This window comes from Staurois parvus, unplaced genomic scaffold, assembly GCF_062004578.1.
Source record: "Staurois parvus isolate SC_StPar_1 unplaced genomic scaffold, SC_StPar_1.0 ptg000019l, whole genome shotgun sequence".
In the NCBI taxonomy this organism is placed as follows: Eukaryota; Metazoa; Chordata; class Amphibia; order Anura; family Ranidae; genus Staurois; species Staurois parvus.
Window position 1 is genome coordinate 32791827 of NW_028317815.1, and position 24296 is coordinate 32816122.

General features: G+C 39.9%; 1 protein-coding gene across 1 annotated transcript in view; it reads right to left on the minus strand.

The window, feature by feature from the left end:
- Window positions 1–4920: 4920 nt before the first annotated feature.
- Window positions 4921–24296, minus strand: part of LOC149472995 (uncharacterized) — a 35718-nt gene continuing 16342 nt past the window's right edge. Inside the window, exons 7-10 of the mRNA XM_089686343.1 lie at window positions 21156–21295; window positions 12346–12492; window positions 11097–11214; window positions 4921–6197 (exon numbers count right to left, since the gene is read on the minus strand). Of these exons, the coding sequence (XP_089542469.1) occupies window positions 5038–6197; window positions 11097–11214; window positions 12346–12492; window positions 21156–21295 (1565 nt within the window). The 3' untranslated portion in view covers window positions 4921–5037. The remainder of the gene's footprint in view (window positions 6198–11096; window positions 11215–12345; window positions 12493–21155; window positions 21296–24296) is intronic.

Genomic DNA, 24296 nt, shown 5'->3' on the forward strand with positions numbered 1-24296 from the left:
TATGGGGAGCCCAAATGACAGTTATTTTCATCTGAGTCCAAAGAAATTTTAAAATGACATTCAAATGACTAACAGCTTTGTGAATTGAGCCTATGTATTGCGATACATGCGAACTAAGAATCCACCTTTTTATAAGCAATAGTTAGTTATATATAAGGGTTAATAAGTAGCTACACCACTTTATTATCTCATGTTTTATATACATGAAGCTAAACACTCCTAGTTCCATTTCCACTGCATAGTGCAGGTCAATAATTTAAAAAGGGCATGGATGCCTTAAAGGAGAAGTATAGCCAAAGCTTTTTTTCTATACTGACCAGTAATGTAATATAATGTAATCACTTCTACATTGTCCATCAATGTAATGTAATCACTTCTATACTGACCACCAACGTAATCTAATGTAATCACCTCTACTCTGACCACCAATGTAATGTAATCACTTCTACACTGACCACCAATGTAAGGAAATCACTTCTATACTGACCACCAATGTAATTACTTCTACACTGACCACCAATGTAATGTAATCACTTCTACACTGACAACCAATGTAATGTAATCACTTCTATACTGACCACCAATGTAATGTAATCACTTCTATACTGACCACCAATGTAATGTAATCACTTCTACACTGACCATCAAAGTAGATTGTAAGCTCGAAAGAGCAGGGCCCTTGAACCCCTCGTGTTTTGTTTTGTTACTGTATTGTCTCATGTACTGTCCCCCACTATAATGTACAGCGCTGAGCAAACCTTCTGACACTATATAAATACTGTATTATTATAATAATAATAATGTAATTACTTCTACACTGACCACCAATGTAAGGTAATTACTTCTACACTGACCACCAATGTAATCACTTCTATAATGACCACCAATGTAATAACTTCTACACTGACCACCAATGTAATGTAATATAATGTAATCACTTGTACACTGACCACCAATGTAATGTAATATAATGTAATCACTTCTACACTGACCACCAATGTAATGTAATATAATGTAATCACTTCTACACTGACCACCAATGTAATGTAATATAATGTAATCACTTGTACACTGACCACCAATGTAATGTAATATAATGTAATCACTTCTACACTGACCACCAATGTAATGTAATCACTTCTACACTGACCACCAATGTAATGTAATCACTTCTACACTGACCACCAATGTAATGTAATCACTTCTACACTGACCACCAAAGTAATGTAATGTAATCACTTCTACACTGACCACCAATGTAATGCAATGTAATCACTTCTACAATGACCACCAATGTAAGCGGACAACCATTTTTCCTGTCTGCCTTACTTTTTTGTGGGTATAATCCTTTTTGCAGATTCCTCAAAGTTTGAAACTTATTTCAAAAGGTTCCTCAAGAGTAAAAACAGTTGAGAAAGGCCGGTCTACAAGATACTTTACTGGCTTCAAAAGCTTCAATATACAGACTATTATCTCCAGGGGAGATGCACACTATGGACACAAATGTCTGCATGGTGGGCACTATGGTTAAAGATTATTTCCCTGCTTCAAACAGAGAATCATCCAATAGCTTAAAGTAGAAGTAAAGGTAATTTGTTTTTCATTTTGGATAGGTCACATATACAGCCCGCTGTCCTCTATGGGCGGTCGGATGGCAATGGACCGCCAGTCCATTTCCATCCGACTACCATCCCATACAATCCTACGGACGGAAGGGAAATGGATCCCCATCCGTCTCTTTTTGGCAGATTGGATGTTGGCGAGTGTAAACGGACACATCCGTTTACACCCGCTGCTCCATAGAGGAAAATAGAGGTTTCAATCATGTCCGCCTGAAAAACGGGCATGCAGACCCGATTGGAACGTCTGTGTGAATGGGGCCTATGGGAGGGTTATACACCCCTTTGTTTTTTTTTTGCCATCTGTGTCCCAATGGGGAGGTTTCCCTTCACTTTCTGTCCCACAGCCAAAACTGTAAGGAAAAAGATATCTTCCCAAAGTGAAGTGAATCCTTGTGTGGCTCCAGAACTAGTGTCCCCATTAAACGATTTGCCTTTTATTAATGCTGTGGTGACAACCCGAAATGTAAGATTTTATTTCACTTTCACTCTCAGTGATAACAGTAAATAAGACAAGTAGAGAGGGTAAATCACAGACAACAATAAAAACCTGACAGAGGATCTAATCTCTCTCCACTCTATCCAAAACTAAACAAAAACGTTTCATCCTCCGTTAGGGTGCATTCACATACACTCTGCCTATGATTACATGCGAAAACCCCATCCGGGGGGGGGGGGGTTCCTACAATTAGCTGCCCTATTGAAAGCAATAGGAGGTTGCCGGCTCTCGCAGCTAATCACGCCCATTTACAGGTTATCGCTCTTGCAGTGAGTACATGTGAGGGATCATCCCTGGACACAGACTGCCTTCTGCCAGGGCAGATCCCTTGCATGTGATCGCTGCTTGAGATGTTACAGGCGAGTGGGCGTGATTAGCGGCAAGAGCCAGCAGCCTCCCATTGCCTTCAGTGTGGCAGATAATCACGGGAACCTCCACTGTGGTTTAGACATGTAATTGCAGGCAGAGTGCATTCGCAGGTGTGAATGAACTCATATACTTTAAATTAATTACCACTGCCCCATTCACATAGAGTGGGGAGCAGGAAACACCATATTTATTTCCTTTTATTTATTTTTATCTCGGGCCTGTCATCAATAAATCATTAAAATAACGATGATTGTTATGTGAAATAAATGTATGTATAAATTATATACCTCTCATCTTCCCCTGCTACAATTTTTATATTTGTTCTAATTTAAATAAGTCACATCGTGCCATTACTTGCAGCTACAAGATAACCAAGCATAAAACAAGCCACCATTTCCACATCTCCATCCTATTCGGAGTATGAAGAGGTCATCCCATTCAGAAGTCAAAAGAATAAAAAATAGAAAAAATGATTCTTAATAATTGCTGCGTCTGTTTTAAAGCCGTTTTTCCTGGTGCATGCGTTGGCCATTACATGCGAGCGCTTTGAACATTTTTCTTTTCGGTTTTCTTTTCTATGCATTGTTTCTTTCTTTTATCCCTTTTTTTATTATCACTTTTATTATCATTATCATGTAAACATCCCTTGTGATAGCAATATGCAGTGACAGGTACTCTTTATGGAGAGATCAGAGGTCTATTAGACCCTAGACCTCCCCTCAGCCCTAAAAGCATCTGATCACACCAAGATTGCTGTGACCAGATACTTTTCCATTTCAAAAAGGTTTGTATCCAGGAAACCGAAAGTGACAATGGTACTCGTCACTTCCGGTTTCCTGTGTCATAGAGGTCAATCGGTGACCTTCCGGTCCTCCAATGGCCTTATGTTAAGCTGGCAAAAGCAACGGCTTCAGTTCTGGTATCTCTGGTGGGACGGAGATCCTGGAGAGGCACTGGCGGGGAGGGGACCCTGCAGCTGTAGGCATCATCTCAGTACAACCACTTGAAGCCTGTAATGTATATGTATGTTAGCGGGTCTTCAAGTGGATATGGTATCTGACTTTCTTCAACTGTATGTACCATTGAGAAACCAAGAAACCTTCATTCTAATAAAAACAAAACCTACACACGAGTCAGATCTTAGGCCTGGCAATTGGCCACCAGGGCACAGGGCACCAAATGAGTGCTGGCAAAGCGAGTGTCATGTGTTCCACCATACATAGAAGTACTTTTCAGGTGTTCTGGCAGCAGAATAGGGCAATGGGGATGGCGAGATAGGCTTATCTGACATTTGGAGTCAACGTGAGAAAAACATTTCATTTACGCATTAATTTAAATTAGTACATTAGTATCTCATTACATTTTTGCGTGTAGTTCACTGTGCCGCACCACTAAGGAGAAAGAAGAGAATATGTCTGTGATCAACAAATATGTCTGCCCCATGTAGATAAGAAGCCTTTTTTTTTTTTTTTTTTTTTTTTAAAACATTAACACTCATTGTTAAGTTTATTTTCATTAAGCTGATCACTAAATATATATATATATATATTTTATCTACGTGCTTAATGAATGAAGTAAAAATAGATCAATCTGGTTTATGTTTTTAATTAGGTTTTTTGTTTGATTTCAATCCTTGCATAAATCCAAAACTTCTGGTGTGTCAGATCTTACTAAATTCCGGCTCCCAGCATTATGTTACAGCTGCTGCAGAGCTTCCAGCTGATGGTGATAGCAGGAGTGGTGTTCAGATAGCTGTAATCAAATACTGCGATGTAAAGAACTCAGAAGAAATTCTCTTTGGAGCCATCAGGGCTGTAAGAATAACCATGCTTTCATTGCAGCTGACTGTACATGGCTCCTGTTGCACATCAGCACTTTGTGCGGAGCCGAAGACAACAAAACCAATGCCTGGGTAGCCTGTTCTTCAGCTCACAGCATCAGTGGTTTGTTGCAAGCCAAGGCCACTACTGCATACAGAAGGCTCCTAAGTCTCTCTGAAGTTGACAGTGGCACCCCACTTACACAACCCCAGAGAAACTCATGTTGCTGCAGCCCCCAGCACAGCACTGATAATGACAGTAGGAGATTTTCTTGTCATTGCTGCCCCCATTTTGGGAGAGGTGAGCTTGTTTTCGCACAGCCCTGACAGCTCCAGAGAGACTCCCTAGAGATGTTAGGTCTGCATAATAACAAGACTTTCATTAATGATGTCTGCAAACCACTCCTGCTGTCAGTATCAGCAGGAGGTCTTGCAGGCAGCCTAACATATCAGTAGAGGAAGCCAGAATTTAATAGGATCTGACACTTCTGGAAGTGTCAGATTGTTGCAAAGCTTAAAATTAAAAAAATTCAACACAAGCCTGCAATTCTTTTCCTTAAGAAATTAAAAAAAAACAAAAAAAACAAAACAAAAAAAAAGAACCAGTGACTGAGTTTGTTTCAGTCAGCTCTCTTTATTCAAATGCACGTTAAATATAATAAAAATGTATCTTGATAGACCACATAATTTCCAGTTCATGTGTTTCACCAGTAAAATAAATGTACGGAGGATTATTTTACTTCAAAAGTCTTGACTCTGTGTGTTTTCTGGTGGGAAATAAGATTGGAGTTCTGGTTAAAAGTCCTGCCACATATAGGGCATTCAAATGGTTTTTCTCCTGTATGTGTGATATGATGTCTCACCAGATTGGAGCTACTAGAGAATCCTTTTCCACATACTGTACATATATATGGCTTCTGACCAGTGTGAATACTCTGGTGTCTAATAAGACTGGAGTTCTTAGTGAAGCACTGGCCACATTCTGAGCAGATATAGGTCTCTCCTCTTGTGTGCGTCTTCTGGTGCTCTGCAAGAGTTGAGCTTCTGGAAAAGCCTTTCCCACATTCAGAGCACACAAAGGACTTTTCTCCTGTGTGAGTCTTATGATGCTCTACTAGGTTGGAGCTCCTAGCAAAGCATTTCCCACAGGCTGTACAGGCAAAAGGCCTTTCTCCTGTGTGAGTACGCTGATGATCAATGAGGTTAGAGTTCTTGGTAAAGCTCCTTCCACATTCTGAACAGACAAATGGCTTTTCTCCTGTATGAATCCTCTGGTGGTCCACAAGAGTAGAGTTACTGGTAAAGCGCTTTCCACAGTCCAGACAGGCAAATGGTCTTATTCCAGAGTGAACTCGCCTATGAGACTGAAGATGGGATTTTTTGGCAAAATATTTGCCACATATAGTGCATTCATGTGTCTTTTCTCTTACCGAGTGTACAATAGGTTCTGACTGGCAAGCTTCAGAATGTTCAGAGTAGGCCAGCTTATGGTCATCCTTTTTTATGGTTTCAGTAATATCTGTCCCTTCCAATTCTCCATTCATACCCCTATCCTCCTTTCCAAGCTGGAAATCCTCTGTTGCAACAGGAGTATCATCTCTTTGAATAGGACTGCTTTCCTGGCCACAGTCATTCACAAGAGCATGCCCTTTAATTGTGTCTTGCTGCTTTACAGAATAAATAGTTGGCTCTGTGAGATACTTCCTTTTACGTGAAGCAAATTCATTAGATATGATTCTCATAGGCTTACTCTTTCTTTTACTGATTTTAGTCTGTGCTGGAATTTTTGGATCAATATCAGACTGATGGTTTACATTCTCTTTTTTAACAGAATTCAAGCCGATGACACTGGTGGTTGATTCATTAAGACGATTCTGGATGACAGATTTACCTATTAAAAGAAAATCAATATAAATATTCCATGCATAAAATAGATGTAAGCAAATGTTCAGCTGCTCAGCTTTTTAAATACAGAGGTCTTGTGTGTTTAAAGTTTGTAATGTCACAAGTATAACTCCACATTTTTAGTAAAAACCATCTTCTGTTCAAACTCCAAAAAATAGTTTGCATTTATTAACTTTTGCTGGCAGGTTTATGTGTGTTGCCTGAATAGCATTTTTAACCATTTTGGTTTCATTCTCTAATTTTGTGAACCCATACTAAAATGGCCATTTTTTTTCTTGCATCAAAACTCAATTTTAAAACGCCAAAACATTTGATATTTTCTGTTAGCGGAGACCCCTACAAAAAATGGTGGGAGTTAAAATGTTTTATGTCACAGGATATTCTGCTACTGTTAATCACATATATATTTTATACCAATCCCTCCACTGGCTTCCAGTTGACCAACAAATAAAACTAAAAAAACGAATATCATACAGAGCCATGTACAACTTTGTCCCAACTATATCACCAATCTTGCCTCAATACAGGCAATCCCTGAGTTACGAACAAAATAGGTTCTTAAGTTGAATTTGTATGTAAAGTTGGAATTTTTTAAGTGCAATTCCAGCTAAAAAATTATTTTAAAAGAGGAGTTCCAGTGAAAATAAAATAAATAAATAAGAGTCAGGAGCTACAAAAACTGTAGTTGCTGACTTTTAAAAAACGTACACTCACCTGTCCCTCGATCCCATGGTGTTCCCCGCGCAGCCAGTTTCACTGGCAGCCCTGTGTTCCTGGTGCCAGAATCTTTATTGTGGGCACCCGGCAGTGACAGCTTGCAGCTTCACAGCCAGATGCTCACTGTGCATACTCAAGTAGCACTGCGCTTTATGAATGGTCCCATAGTCTTCTGGGACCTTTCATGTGTCCAAGAAGACTACGGGGAGGGAGGACAACTTCTGCTTCCGATCGCCAAGGTGATCGCAGCAGAAATGGGAGCGGCTACCTGTCTATTTTTGGTACCTGTTCCCCAAAGGTGCCCATCCTTAAACGGGGAGCGGGGGACCAGTCCTTAAAGCAGGACTTCCCTTTTAGAGCTTAGTTTCAAAAGCTACCCAACTGCCCTACAGCAGAAGTATATATACGTGATTTGCATTTCCGGGTAGGGGGCACATGCGTGCTCCCTACCCACGCCGCTTTTGGCTCCTTGGCATGTCAACCGCCGATTCTCGGTAGGGACTCGGTGATCGTTGGCAGAGCTGACAGGGGAGAGGTCTGTGTGTAAACAACACAGATCTCTCCCCTGTCAGCATGAATAAGCTGCTTTATATTGCTCTGCACAGCAGAGCAATACAAAGCAGCATGTTTACATAGTTAAACACAACATAGCACACTGTTAACCCTTTGATCACCCGAGATGTTAACCCCTTTCTGCCCAGTGTCATTAGTACAGTGATAGTGCTTTTTATTAGCACTGATCACTGTAGAAAGGTCACTGGGGATGTCAGTGGCAGTTAGTCAGTTCCCACCCAGTGTCTGAATGCCCGCCGCAGTCCCGCAATAAGTCACTGATTGCTGCCATTACTATGAAAAAAAATTAAAAAATAAAAATTCCAGTATATATACCGCCATTTGTAGACACTCTAACTTGCATGTAAACCAGGGGTCCTCAGACTTTTTAAATGGGGCCAGTTCACTGACCTTCACACTGTTGGGGGGCCAGACTATGGTTTGAAAAAAATATTAACAAATCCCTATGCACACGGCACATATCTTATTTGTAGCGCAAAAAAAACAGGAAAAAACAAACAATACAATAATTAAAATGCACTGTACACTGTAACGCACTGGGCTTGGTGCACTCTCCTCATCCTCCTCTCCTGTTGATCCTCTGGCTGCAGAGAAAATCAGCCTGCAGTCACTGGGTGATTCTTCACCAAGCTGCCACTCACTGGGTCCTCACAGCTGAGGACTCAGCGAGCAGCCTAGCTATTTGCCAGCGCCTTTTTTTTTTTCTTTTCCCCAGCCGGGTAAATACTTTTGGAGGGCCGTAGATTGAGGGCCCCGGAAGGAAACCAAATAATGTACATGTATTGCGATTATGTTTAGCAAAGACATGTAGCAGAATACATTTTAGCTTAAATTTATGAAGAAATTTTATTTTTTATTTTTTTTACTGGATAGGTTTTATAGCAAAAAGTCAAAAATATTGTTTTTTTTTTTCAAAATTGTCATTTTTTTTTGTTTATAATATATACAAATAAAAAACTCAGAGGTGATCAAATACCACCAAAAGAAAGCTCTATTTGTCAAAAAAATATGAGATAAATTTATGTTCAGCATTGCATGACCGCACAATTGTCAGAATGGGGGTAAATCCTCTGGAGGACAAGTGGTTATGTTTTGGATAGCATAGGGAAGAGTTAGTTGGTCATACAGGGATGTGGGATTACTGACAAGTCCGCCAGACAGTAGGTGGCAGCATATGGTGAGCAGCAAGATGGCTTCCCAGCTGTTTCTGGTTTTTAATAATACCATCAGCTTATCCCTCACAGTTATTACTTTTTGTACCACTTGCCACTCCCTAATAGACTGTAAGCTCTCTGGAGCAAGGCCCTGCTACCTGTCTTGTATTGAATTGTGTTGTACCTGTATAGTCTTCCTTTGTAAAACGCTGTGCAAACTATTGGCACTATATAAATGACCGCTTCTGTGAATGAAAGCCACTGCACCAGAAGTATAGTAAGAAGTATACCATCAAGCCTGAATGAAAGTGTAAATATCAAAGTAATGACAGCCATACTTAAAGCAGAAGTAAACCCATTAATTTAAAGTAAACATTTAGACCTTTTTCACACCATACATGCATAAAAAGTGATGGAAAACCAAGCAGATTTCACATCAGTTTTCATGTGCATTTTTATGTTAACTTCAGTTTTCATGCACTTTTTTTTTTTTTTTTGTATAGACAGACATCACACCGTGTCATCACTTTCTCTTCTGCCTGTTCACATCACAATGTTGATGTCACATCAGTATATTTTTCAGCGCAGAAAGCTACATACATGCTGCAGATTTCTGCACAGAAAACATTTGCATGTTATACTAGTGTTGTGGTGTAAACAGGGCACATAGAGAACAACTGTTTTCTTTTTGTCCATGTAAAATGCATGCAGAAAAACTGACGTCTCTGGATATGGCATGAACAAGGCCTAACGTTCCTGGCATGCGGGGAAATGTAACTGTCACATTTAGAGAAAAAATGATGTGGCGCTACTACAACTAATAAGTGCAATAGTACATATATGTGGAAGATACCACATAAAGTGCCCTGAGGAAGTCACGTGACCAACGTGACGCAACACGTAGGCACGCGGTGACGCACTTCCGGTTTGGACGCCATCTTTGCACACCCATGCAACTACACCCAGAACATAAGGTTTTGCCTATCTGTGCCTTATACAAGATGTAGGAAAATGTGAGTTTGCATTTTTGGAAAATCTGATTGCTACACTTTGTTTTAATAAATGGTATTATACTATGGGAGCTTCTGCTTGTATTTCATAATGAGCATATTGGCCGCATTATATGATATCACAGGGAGAGGAGATCTGCCACCCTTTAACCTATCTGAGAGGGGGAGATTACCAAGAGGAAAGTGAGACTGCTCTGGAGGAGTTTCCTTATATGAAGGATCCAGGAGTAGTGATCCTAAAAGTGTTTTGACCCCGTGTCGGTCAAGGCAACGAGGTGAGCGTGCATTTGTCACCTGTGGATACCCCCCTGTCACCTAACACAGTTTATCACCCATCTTCATGAGTGATTTATTTTATTTAATGTATGGTGATTTACACCAATTTGGACATTTATCTATGTGTTTACACATTTTTACGTTATGTAATGACATGCGTTGTTCTTTGTGAATATTGTTTTTTTCACGGCATGTGATTTAGTATATGCACTTTATGCATGCGGTTATTGATTTGAATTTTTTTTTGTCTGATTTAGGGGATCATTTCTTGGTGCATGATTGTTCATGCATTTTTTTTTCATTATCTGGTTCACGCTTTATGCGTTTGTCACTATTTGTTTGCTTGGAGCACAATAGCAACTGCAGTCCCATTTGGACTAGTTGGTTGGTTCACTAACACTTCTAGATCCTTTTAGGATCAATTGGGCACAATAGTCCTTGTATGGACATTTCTGGTCTTTCAACACTATTTATGTGCACACACACATTTGTGTGGAATATTTATATCACTTTTTATTTATATTTCTGATTTATATTTGTTTTATATTTCACATTGTAGGAAGCACTTGGGAGGTTCATATTGTATATATATTACATATTTATAATATTTACATTATTACTTATTTTGTTATTTATGCGGTATCTTCTACATATATGTACTACTGAACTTATTAGTTGTAGTAGCACCACATCATTTTTTCTCTGTACGTTCATTTAATCATCAGGTATATGATTGGATGTTGGCAGCTATAATAGATTTGTAGGGATTAGGGAAGGAGCTCAGGAGGTTTTCTACACCTATTAACTGTCACATTTGCTTGTGTCTAAACCAAAATGTCAAACCATCAAATGGCCAGTGTCATAAATGATCACATGTGCAGCACCATGACAGTCATAAACAGGGGCTCAGATGGCAGCTTCCTTGGCTGAAAAAGATAGGTGGGTTTAGTTCCGCTTTAACTAAGCATACACTTGAGAATTATTTTTACACTGAGGATTAAAAAATGACTTAAGTTTTTCTTTAAAGGCACTAGGAAAACTGCACAAAGCATGCTGAACGCTTTGTAAAAGCTTGTTTTACACACCACAAGGCAAAAGACAACTGTTTTCTGGATCAAGTTTTTATAAGATGAAACGTAATGCAATTTGTCTTACCAACAGTTTCTTGATTATGCACACGGTCCATTGTGACATCCTTAAAAAACTCCCTATAACCTTTTAAATACTCTTCCATAGTAGAATATACTTCAGCATCTTCAGTTTTTACTGTAATCTAAAATAAAAATCAACAACTTAACTCACTGTCAAAGATTTGAACTACGGAATTACTGAAAGACTGTGCTTTTCTTGTTATATGCCCCAATGTAAATACCAGTAGATATACGGTATAGTACATAAAAGATCACATTATTCACTTCCTACTGCTAGACATTTTTCTCCCATTTTAGAAGAATGTATCAAGGGCTGATTACTTTTTTGCAAAGAATACTCAAGGACATGCAAGAGGAAAATATGAAGTTTTATTCTTTGAAGAGCGCTTATTTAAAAACATTTATTCAAAACCTGGGTTCAGCTCTGGGAATGTGCTTCCTCCTTTCTCCCTGGCCTGGTTCTTGTATCAGAATAAACAGGATAGGTACTATCCATCTCCAGGTCCCCTTATTCATGAGACCAGGAACTGCACTGTACAGTATATTTGCAGCTGATTCTGAGATTATGCTCAGATACTGGAAACAAATCTAAAAGTACAGATTTCAGGGCAAGCACTAATGTCAGGCTGCAAATATCTATGCACCATGTGATTAAAACCTATAGTTGAATCTGTTTATAATTTGCCTCCCCTGGTTCCACCTATCCCCCTGTCATCAACAAACAAATTATTTCAGCTTTCATTGCATACTCTATTTTAGACCCAAGATGCCATCACGTGGCTCTTGGGAAAAGTTATGCAAATATCAGGATTCCTTGATGGGCGGGCACCAGTCTCAAGGAGTGGATGTTTGTAGGGAGGCTGCATCTTCAAGCCAACAAAACTAGGTAATATCCACAACTGATTCTGAGCCTCCATGACTGAAATAACTGAAATCCGCTGAATAAAAGGGGCAGACCAGGGATAGTTCAGCTTAGGAAGAACTAATTAGACGATGCTGGATGTTCTCTAGTTAGGAAATGAAGTGGGATCTATTTGACTTGCTGCAGCTTCTAATGCACACTGTGAGAAGCTCAGTGTGCAGTGGAATGAAACTAAAAATTTTCCATACAGGAGAGAAGCCTGTACAAGACTAAAAGGTAAGGCTTTACCCTAAGTTTTTCCAGAGTAGTCCCATGAAAATCCCACTTTTTGTACAGTTTGTTCTACAAGAAGACATTATGCAATCCTTGCATTTATATTGTAGATGCTCACCTTTTCAGTAACTAATTTAATTATTTTATTTGTGAATTCCAAGATCTTCTTCACTCTGCTTCTTTCACATAGCACCGAGTTACGATCTTCGTTAGATTCAGGATTGTTGTCTCTGACCTTACCACACTTCTTTACAACAATATTATCCTAGAATAGTATAAAACCAGTAACACGACACAGATTTTGCACTATATATAAAACAAAACCACACCCAACGTAAAGTGAAAAACCCCTTAGGACCCAATGCATAAATACCTCCCCCCAGAGGCTACAAATGTAGGTAAAGGCAATTATGGTCACTCAAAATATAACACATAACCAATGTCCAACCAGGTTAAAATAAATTTAAAGTCCTTCCAAAGTTCTCCGTATACTCTGATAGAGTCTTCTTTAAGTCCACCAGTTCTTAGTGATCCTTAAATCTCCAATATTCCCCAAAGCAATGCGTCTTCTTCTACCCTTAGTACCTCAAAATAAATAAACATAGTGTATTATCCTTAAACACAAATACAAATAGTGCGTGTGCTTCCAAATGTTCACACAACCAGTGATCACATGTATAGCCAGTGATTGAGGTTCCTGCTTTTATCCAAACTGAGCAGGAACGCGCTTGTGTAATCAACACTTCTCCATGTAGTGTGAGTAAGTGCCACACCACACAACAATGAGTGAACAAACAGTGCAATCAAATCATGTGACAACTGATCTTTTACTTTTATTTTGGGTATTTACAGCTCTGATTTTGGAGTTTTGGTACTAACAACCTGGAACAGCAACCTGGTCTGAGTTAAAGCTTGCAATACCTGTCAATCTGGAAAGGATATGGGTTGACAGGTGTCATGTTTATTATCATATCACACGTATTATTTGATCACTTGCTGATGTTTGTTGGGGCACGGATTCACATTATACAAAGGATAACTGACTCTACAGTGTCAGAAGGATCCTGGAGCAAGAGAGTGAGTTTGTAATAAAGCCTGCACTACCTGTCTATCTGGTAAGGTATATTGATTGACAGGTGTCACGTGATTTGATTGCAGGGTTTGATCACTCATTGTGTGGCGTGGCACTTACTCACACTACATGGAGAAGTGTTGATTACACAAGCAAGTTCCTACTCAGTTGGAAGCACACGCACGATTTGTATTTGTGTTTAAGGATAATGCACTATGTTTAGTTTATTTATTTTGAGGTACTAAGGGTAGAAGAAGATGCATTGCTTTGAGGAATATTGGAGATTTAAGGATCACTAAGAACTGGTGGACTTAAAGAAGACTATCAGAGTATATGGAGAACTTTACATTTATTTTAACCTGGTTGGACATTGGTAATTTGTTATATTTTGAGTGACCATAATTGTCTTTACCTACAGATTTTGCACTGTTGATATAAAATGCAATACTGACAAATAGTTTGCAGTAAAAAACCATGGTATGCTTCTATTAATTCTTACAAGCGCATGGTAGAAATTCTATATTAGCAGGTTAAAACATAAAAATTTGAGTTGAGAGATTTGGGTTTATGAGCATGAAAATTACTACTCTGCATCATAAATGAATCCTCAGTATCTTTTTGCAAGTATATTTAGTTTGAGCAGACATATTTGCTTAGTGCTGACGGACAGATGAATCTGTTGATAGCAGTGGGGCTGAACTTAGGGGGATCTATAAATAACTGCTAAGCAAAGAAGGTTCAGACGACATTGAAACATGGCATGTTCCACCTTGACATACATCTAGGAAATCATGCTCTATTTCTTGCCAACCACAGCTTCTACATGTACTGGATAGTTATGGTGGTGAGGGCTGGAAAGTTTATGTACAGTGCATCCAGAAGGTATTCACAGCGCTTAACTTTTGCCACATTTTATGTTACAGCTTTATTCAAAAGTGGATTTAATTCATTTTTTTTTCCTCAACATTCTACAAACAATTCTCCATAATGACAAACATGAAAGCAGTTTGTTTTGAAATCTTTGCAATTTATTACAAATAAAAAACCACATGTACTTAAGTATTCACAGCCTTTGCTCAATACTTTGTTGACGCACCTTTAGCACCAATTACAGCCTCAAGTTGTTTTGAGAATGATGCTACAAGCTTGGCACAGCTGTTTTTGGGCAACTTCTCCCATTCTTCTTTGCAGTACCTCTCAAGCTCCATCGGGTTGAAAAGGGAGCGTCAGTGCACAGCCATTTTCAGATCTCACCAAAGATGGTCAATCAGGTTCATGTCTGGGCTCTGGCTGTGGCCCTCCAGGACATTCACAGAGTTGGCCCGTAGCAACTACTTTGTTATGTGGGCTGTGTGCTTAGGGTCGTTGTCCTGTTGAAAGATGAACCGTCGCACCAGTCTAAAGGTCCAGGACACTCTGGAACAGGTTTTCATCAAGGATGTCTCTGTACATTGCTGCATTCATCTTTCCTTTGATCCTGACTAGTCTCCCAGTTCCTGCCACTGAAAAACATCACCACAGCATGATGCTGCCACTGCCATGCTTCCCTGTAGGGATTGGCCAGGTGGTGAGCGGTGCCTGGTTTCCTCCAGACATGACGCTTGGCATTCAGGCCAAAGAGTTCAATCTTTGTTTCATTAGATCAGATAGTTTTGTTTTTCCTGGTCTGAGAGTCCCTCAGGTGCCTTTTGGCAAACTCCAGGTGGGCTGCCACTTGTCTTTTACTGAGGAGTGGATTCCGTCTGGCCACTCTACCATACAGGCCTGATTGGTGGAGTGCTGCAGAGATGGTTGTTCTTCTAGAAGGTTCTCCTATCTCCATACAGAAACGCTGGAGCTCTTTCAGAGTGACATTTGGGTGCTTGGTTACCTCCCTGGCTAAGGCCCTTCTCCCTGGATCGCTCATTTTGGCAGGGCTGCCCACTCTAGAGAGATTCCTGGTGGTTCCAAACTTCTTCCATTTACATATGATGGAGGCCACTGTACTCATTGGGACCTTCAATGCTGCAGAAAATTTTCTGTACCCTTCCCCAGATCTGTGCCTTGATACAATCCTGTCTCGGAGGTCTACAGACAATTCCTTGGACTTCATGGCTTGGTTTGTGCTCTGACATGCACTGTTAGTTGTGGGACCTTATATAGACAGCTTTATGCCTTTCCTAATCATATCCAATCAACTGAATTTACCACAGGTGGACTCCAATCATGTTGTGGAAACATCTCAAGGATGACCAGTGGGAACAGGATGCACCAGAGCTCAATTTTGAGTGTAATGGCAAAGGCTGTGAATTCTTATGTACATGTAGTTTTTTTTGTTTTTTTATTTGTAATAAATTGCAAAGATTTCAAAATAAACTTCTTTCACATTGTCATTATGGGGTATTGTTTGTAGAATGTTGAGGAACAAAAATGAATTTAATCCATTTTGGAATAAGGCTGTAACAATACAAAATGTGGCAAAAGTTAAGCGCTGTGAATACTTTCTGGATGCACTGTATGTGTCAACAGTTCTTACTAGGTGGATTTTTTTTACCTTTGCCACCACCAATTTGATATACCCTGTCCTAAAAATTTGAACCTGATTGGTGCTGTATATTGGTTCCAGAAAAGAATCTGCTTAAACTTTAGGTATTTAGTGTCTTGCAAATGCATTGCAAAATTGCCCAGAAAAGAGACAGGATTTGCACAGGACAAATTAAAATCGAGATAGGAGTACAAGTTTTAGAATGTTATTTATTATTAGGCGATTATATTTATGAGCTGAATTTAACAGACCGGAAAAATACATCACAAATGTGGCACATGCAAAAGGCTGGGTAGCTGACTATCTGACCTATTATTATTTTTTTACTAATGTAGAACATAAAAAGAGTTCGTTCACCTTTACCAGAAACCTACCTATGAAGATAAGGGGTGTCTCTGGATAATAAACTTTGTGTCTGATAAATTTGAATAATACCCTTGTTATAGGTGTAGGCCATTTATGCACCTCATGAAGTCTGAGTGGAATACACCTAGGACTAAATGCAATTTCTCCTGCGCTCCGGGACCCAGGCCGGTGGTGAGTAGATCAAATCCCAACAAAACAACCACCGGGCATACAAGGTCGTGCAGCTCCAAACCAAGGCTGGGGAAGCCCGAACAGAACTGTGAAGTAAAACAAGAAGAAGCGCACCAACCTTGCGCATTACCTCAGTAACCAAATTTATTTAGTAAAAGAATGGTACTCACAAACAGCGAATAAAAACAGGCATGTAAGTCCTCCCAGGGACTTCAAAGGCAAGAGGCCAGCGCGAATCCCATCATGGGGGTGATCACTCAGTACAGCTGACGCGTTTCGAAGGTCATGCCTTCTTCCTCAGAGCTCTGAGGAAGTGGAATACACCTAGGACATTGCTAGGACGCTGCTAAGTAAGACCTTGTCATTACTGCTCACCTCCACCATCACAGGAGTGAGTGCTTTCTCTGATTCAAAGCCCCTCACATGCTCTCTCTCTCCCCTGATGCATTAATAATACCAGGATCTCGGTATAACCTGTATGCTCAGCGTCTGAGAGCTCACTCCTGTGATGGTGGAAGGGAACAGTAACGGCTAGCAACGTTCTGGGAGTTTTCAGTCAGGCTTCAGGAAGTATGCAAATAGCTAAACCTATAGCAAGGGCATTGTTCAACTTTAGTAAGTGCTGCACAGTTCATTTTTATCTACAGACACCCCTTATCTGCATAAGCAGGTTTTTGGTAAAGGTGAACTATCCCTTTAAAGTGATTTTAAAGTTTTGTTTTTTAAATAATGAACCTACTTATTAGATTTTAAAATGAGATAAAGCTAATCCTACAGCTGAAAAACTAGTTTAACCTTCAGAACTGAAACTGGGATTGATTTTCATATGAATCGCCAACTTCAAACGCCACCAGATCCTAAACTTCAGCGGGTAAAATAAGTATTGAACACGTCACCATTTTTCTTGGTAAATTTATTTTCTAAAGGCGCTATTGACATGAAATGTTCAGCATGTCGGTAATAACTCATGCAATCCATTCATACAAAGAAACCAAAACAAATAAGTTAGGAAATTAAGTTATGTGTAATAAAATGATATGACACAGGGAAAATTTACTACTTCCTTTGTTGGTAAAGACAGCTTCAAGATGCCTCTTGTATGGAGAAACTAGTCCCATGTATTACTCAGGGGTGATTTTGGCCCAGTCTTCCACACAAACAGTCTTCAAATCTTGAAGGTTCCGTGGGCCTCTTCTATGAACTCTGATCTTTAGTTCATTCCATAGATTTTCTATTGGATTCAAGTCAAATGATTGGCTGGGCCATTCTAGCATCTTTATTTTCTCTTTGAAACCAGTTAAGAGTTTTCTTGGCTTTGTGTTTGGAATCATTGTCTTGCTGAAATGTCCACCCTCATTTCATCTTCATCATCCTGGTAGATGGCAGCAGAGTTTTATCGAGAATGTCTTGGTTAATTTTTCCATTGATCTTTCCTTCAATGACATTAAGTTTGCCAGTACCACATGCTGAAAAACAGCCCCACACCATGATGTTCCCACCTCCAAACTTCACTGTTGGTATGTTGTTTTTGGGGTGATGTGCAGTGCCATTTGGCTTCCAAACATGGTGTGTATATTGGCATCCAAAGAGTTCGATATTGGTCTCATCTGGCCAGACTATACGCTCCCAGTATTTCACAGGCTTGTCTAAATGCTGTGCAGCAAACTTTAAACGCGCTTCAACAAGCTTTTTCTTCAGAAATGGAGTCTTGCGTTCATGACGGTTGAGTGCATTACCTATTCTTTTCTTTGAAACAATTGTACCTGCTAAATCCAGGTCTTTCTAAAGCTCTCCACAAGTGGTCCTTGACTCTTGGACAACTCTTCTGATAATTCTTTTCACTCCGCTGTCAGAAATCTTGCAAGGAGCACCTATCTGTGGCTGATGTTCTTTCCACTTCTGGATTATGGCCTAAACAGTACTAACTGGAACATTCAGGAGTTTAGAAATCCTACTGTAACCAATGCCATCAGTATGTTTTGCAACAATAAGGTTGTGAAGGTCTTGAGAGAGCTCTCTGCTTTTACCAATCATGAGATGTTTCTTGTGCCAACTTGGTAATGAGACACCTTTTTATAGGCCATCAGTTGAGACTGAACCAGCTGATATTAATTTGCACTGACAAGGGGCAGGATTGATCTCTAATTGCCGACAGATTTCAGCTGGTATCTTGGCTTTCCATGCCTTTTTGCAACTCCCTTTCTCCATGTGTTCAATACATTCCATTTTATTAACAATTTCTGAATTGTATGGATTGCATGGGTTGTTACCGACATGTGATGAAAATGTCATGTCAATACCGATAGCACCTTTAGCTAAATTATCTTTTTTTGGCACGGAGCCAAGCACATTTGCAATTGTGTGTTCTGTTGTGTGACAAATGAGCGTCAAAACACGGGACTAGCTACACTATATTGCCAAAAGTATTGGGACGCCTGCCTTTACAAGCACATGAACTATATTGACATCCCATGCTTAGTCTGTAGGGTTCATTATTGAATTGGCCCTCCCTTTGCAGCTATAACAGCTTTAACTCTTCTGGGAAGGCTGTCCACAAGGTTTAGGAGTGTGTCTATGGGAATGTTTGACCATTCTTCCAGAAGCACATTTGTGAGGTCAGGCACTGATGTCGGATGAGAAGGCCTGGCTTGCAGTCTCTGCTCTAATTCATCCCAAAGGTGTTCGATCGAGTTGAGGTCAGGACTCTGTGAAGGCCAGTCAAGTTCCTCATCCATGTCTTTATGGACGTTGCTTTGTGCACTGGTGTGCAGTCAAGCTGGAACAGGAAGGAGCCATCCCCAAATTCTTCCCACAAAGTTGGGAGCATGAAATTGTCTAAAATGTCCTGGTATGCTGACGCCCAAAGGGTTCCCTTCACTGGAACTGAGGGGCCAAGCCAAACCCCTGAAAAACAAGCCCACACCATAATCCTCCCTCCACCAAACTTTACACTAGGCACAATGCAGTCATGCAAGTACTGTTCTCCTGGCAACCACCAAACCCAGACACGTCCATCGTATTGCCAGACAGAGAAGCGTGATTCTTCACTCCAGAGAACATGTCTCCACTGCTCTTGAGTCCAGTGGTGGTGTGCTTTACACCACTGCATTCCTATGCTTTGCATTGCAGTTGGTGATGTAAGGCTTTGATGCAGCTGCTTGGCCATGGAAACACATTCCATGCAGCTCTCTATGCATGGTTGTTGTGCTAATTTGAAGGCCTCACAAACTTTGGTGGTCTTTAGTTGATTTTTCAGACAGTTGGCAACTTCTGCACACTGTGAGCTTCAGCATTCGCTAATCCCACCTTGTCATTTTACATAGCCCAACCACTTCGTGGCTGAGTTGCTGTTGTTCCCAGTTGCTTCCACTTTGTTATAATACCACTAACAGTTAACAGTGGAATATTTAGTAGCAAGGAAATGTCATGGATGGACTTATTGCAAAGGTGGCAACCTATCACGGTACCACGTTGAGTTCCTGAGAGCGACCCATTCTTTCACAAATGTTTGTAGAAGCAGTCTGCATGCCTAGGTGCTTGATTTTATACACCTGTGGCTATGGAGATGATTGGAACACCTGAATCCAATGATTTGGAGGGATGTCCCAAAACTTTTGTCAATATAGTGTATATTTGCCTAGAAAAATGGTGACAATACTTATTTTACCTGCTGTAAATAATAACAGGAAAAAAATGATCAGTCATGTTAGTTAACATGACATACTGCTATTAACCTCTACTTTACCAAAATTAAGCAGTTCTTGAAGGTATATGCTATATTGCCCCTTTTACCTCCAAGACATAAAGCAAGAATGCAGTAAGAAAGACTGTTCATTTGACAGTTCATTAATTTTTATGGTTATATTTACATAGAAAATGAGCAGATTTGTAAAAGGCTAAAGTAGAGAAACTTCGAATTTAAATTCCTGATAAATTAATTTGCTGGCTGTAGACTGGATGATATCTACTTGCCTCTGAGTAACTTGTTGCAGCACCAGGACCTGCTGTAGTGTTAACCACATACTAACAGTGGTACTGTCATCCCTCATTCTTTTCCATTGAATGTATTTTTTTTTTTTTAAACAGATTTAAACATTTATTTAAAAAATTGCAGCTTATACAAAGGAAGTGCTTTGTTTTTACCTTAACTAGCATTAAAGAGGAAAAAAAACATTTGATAGAACACTATAAAAACTGGTGCTTTCAAGCTTTAATACATTACAAATCCCATAGTCAGGAGCTGCACCTGGTAAGTCCAGAAGTGATGGCATGCAAGGAGCAATGAAGGCAATGTCATTACACAGGTGCACATGTTGGTCAGATGCGGATAACCTCATATGCATGGTCTTATCATTGATTAGAAATTCATTTGTTTTCCAAAAAATTTCCAATATGCCTGATCACTTAATTTGATGGTCGCATGAAAATCAGCCATTGCTGTAGCCCAATAATGGTGCAAAATTCAAACGAAAACTCTTAGAAAGGATTTTCAAAAGAAAATTCTTTCAGAATTCGACCCATGTATGGCTGGCTTTAGTGTTTGTGAGTACTTTAAAAGGATAAGTTCACCTTTTAACAAAAAATAATCAATGCACATTTTTTTTTGCAGGGGCCAGTACAGTTGTAACATGTTACAGCCTGATTATATATACACATACATACATACATACACACATACATATACAGACACACACAATGTATTGTATAGATATCTGCCAATAGGAAAGAGGTTTTAAGTACAGAATGTCAATGCATACTTTACAAAATAATGTACCTTGTTTTCCTATCTGCTCACCTCTCCAATCAAGAGATAAATAAGTTCCAGGGTGTGAGAGACAATATTTCCGATCATTTGATTTTTGTCTTTGGCCATCTTGTTCACCAAATTGAACAAGTTAGTTAGATGTTCAGATATATCCATAGGCTGTGTATTACCTATACAAAAAATATAATCCTTTAAAAAACAAGATTTTAAAATATCAACTTTAATTAATGCAACTCAATATATAAATAAAATGCTGTTTAGCAGATTTCAACATCTGAAGTCAACTTCTACTGCTGTGAAAAGAAAACATTATTGAAAAAATATGTAAGGTGCCATCACAAACCTGGCACACACACACAGACAAATCAGAAATTCAGATTGCTTGCCACATGCTTTACTTTGGGTTAGTGACTTGGAGTAAAACCAGAGACAGGCAGGCAACTATCTATCTTTTCATTTAGATTTTAGTTCCACTTTAAAGGGATAGTTCACCTTTACTAAAAAACTGCCTATGCAGGCAAGGGGCATCCGTAGATAACAACAAACTGTGCAGCTCTGACTAAAGTTGAATAATGTCCTTGCTATAGGTGTAGGCCATTTACATACCTCATAAAGCCTGACTGGGATACTTCCAGGACATTCCTAAGTGAGGCCTCGTCATTACTGCTCACCTCCTCCATTACAGGAGTGAGCTCTCAGACACTGAGCTCTGAGCTACCTTACCAGGAGAGAGATAGAGCATGTGAGGGGGTCTGAATCAGAGAAAAAAAGCTCACTCCTGTGATAGAGAGGGTGAGCAGTAATGACTAGGCCTCACTCAGCAACATCCTGGAAGTATTCCAGTCAAGTTTCAGGAGGTACATAAATGGCCTACACCTATAGGAAGGCCATTATTCAACTTTAGTCAGAGATACAGAGTTTGATTTATCCACAGGCGACCCTTAGCTGCACCTGAACCTTGGTGAAGGTGAACGATCCCTTTAAGCTTAAAGTGGAAGTAAACCCAGTTTTGTATCTTTTACCTACAGGTTAGCCTTTAATAAGGCTAACCTGTAGGTACTGTAAATATCTCCTAAACAGGCACCGTTTAAGAAATATTTACTGTAGAAATGCCAGTGATGTCATGGCACATGCGCACTGCACTCTCAATGGAAGGCGTGCTGCTCATTGAGAGAGCCAAACCACGCCCGAACCTCCTCCATGCATGTGCAGGAGTGACAACATCGCGGCTTGGCCAATCAGATGGCAACAGCTCGTGAACCCGGAAGGAAGACAAGGTGACAATGGATGCCTCGGGGAGCACTGGCAGCGCTCCACTGGAGGGCTTCATTTTCAGGCAAGTCTTTCATAATCTGCTAGTATGTGATGCATACTAGAAGCGAGAGTGCAAACAGGTACAACTTATGTAGGAGGATTTGTTTCATCTCTGTGTATCACCTGAGGCCAGTCACTTCATTGGATATATGTAAGGGTTTACAACCACTTTAAGTATTAAAAATAACTGTTAAATTGTGAAGTACAGATGACTACACAGAGCGCAGGACATCATGGCCAATATGTGCAGTGGGATCCGGAGGGGTAGCCAAGATATTTGGAGCAAGTTCGCCTTTTCATTTTGACCTTACCCTTTAAATTTGATGCTTTCCATCAACAGTAAATGAGTGATCAAACATAGAACAACCATTTCAAGTGATCTTTTGCTCACAAATGATTGCTTAAAACAACAACAAAAAAAGCTTGATTTGGTAATACTGGAAAGCATAGCCATTTTTCAATAACAATAAATTATATTTTATACTGAGTAACTTTCAGTACTGCACTTGATTTCTGAGAGATACCGGGGATCCATCAATACAGATAAAACTGTTGTGCCACATGCTGGGTTGGATGGTCACCCCCCCCCCCCCCCTTCCCACTGCAGAGAGAGCAGAGCACCAACCAACAACCCCCCAAAGGAGAGAGCCTGACACCGACCCCCACCCAGGCGCAGAGAGAGCATAACACCAACAAGCAAACAACGCCCCCAAAGGGGAGAGTATGACACCAAAAAACACCACCTCCTTCCCCCTTGCCGATGAGAAAACCTTCCACTACCACTGTCTCCCCCATACACCCACCACAACCCCCCTGACAAGAGCGAGAAAAAAAAATCAGACACCTACACAGCTCCAGACATCCCCAGGAACGAGAGTCGGGTTCTGCATACACCGTCAAGCAGCCCGCAGCCTCTCTCGAATCCCACTTGGTCTTCATGTAGTGTGTGTTTCTTCTTCTGGGGGGCAGCGCTGCTCCCCTGAAAAATGTCTTGTTTGCCTTGTGGTAAATAAGCCCCTGTTTAGTGTTGGGTCAAGGTCAGGATTTTTATTATTTTTTTAAATTAGTATCAGTGTCAGTTAGTGTCAGTGTGTTTTACGTAAAAAAAACAAAATGCGCACTGTTGTTTCTGGGCTGTAGCACAGGTACAAACAACAAATAACATACACATATATGGTATCACTGCGATCGTCAAGAGCTGGAACATTTTTGGTGGTAGGTTATGGAAGTAACAAGAAACACAGAGCTAAATTTAAAAAAAAATTTTTTTTTTTTCTATTTTGGAACAGTTTTTCTTTGATAATAAAAAACAAACAAACAATCAGGAGATATCCATTACCACCAAATGAAAGCCCAAATTGTCCTGAAAAAAGCAAGGTATAATTCACCTAGATATACAAAGTAGTTGTGATGATATGTACAGTTTAACTAACACATGTCAAAGTTGTAAAATTTTACTTAGGCTTTAAGATTTGTTTTACCCTTAGGCGTGAAGGGGTTAAACTTGTACCAGATTTACACTATTGGAGCATTTCTTTTTTTTTTTGCATGTAATTTATTGAGCCGATCCATACATATGGGAGATTACCTGATAGGATACCTATCTGTTGGCGATAGGTGGATTGATATAAAAACTCTGTTGTTGTCTTCTCTCACAAGGCTCACAGTACTTCTGGTAAGCCTCAGAGTGGTTGGTGAAAAACATGTGGTGGTTTATATTCAGACTGCATTGAACTGGTGAAGAGGATCGCTTCTCTACCTGTCACTTTCATGCACTTGGTGGAAGTCATTTATAGGAAATTTGGACTTTTTATTTATTTATTTCTATTTATTCCATTTATTTATTTTGTATTTTTT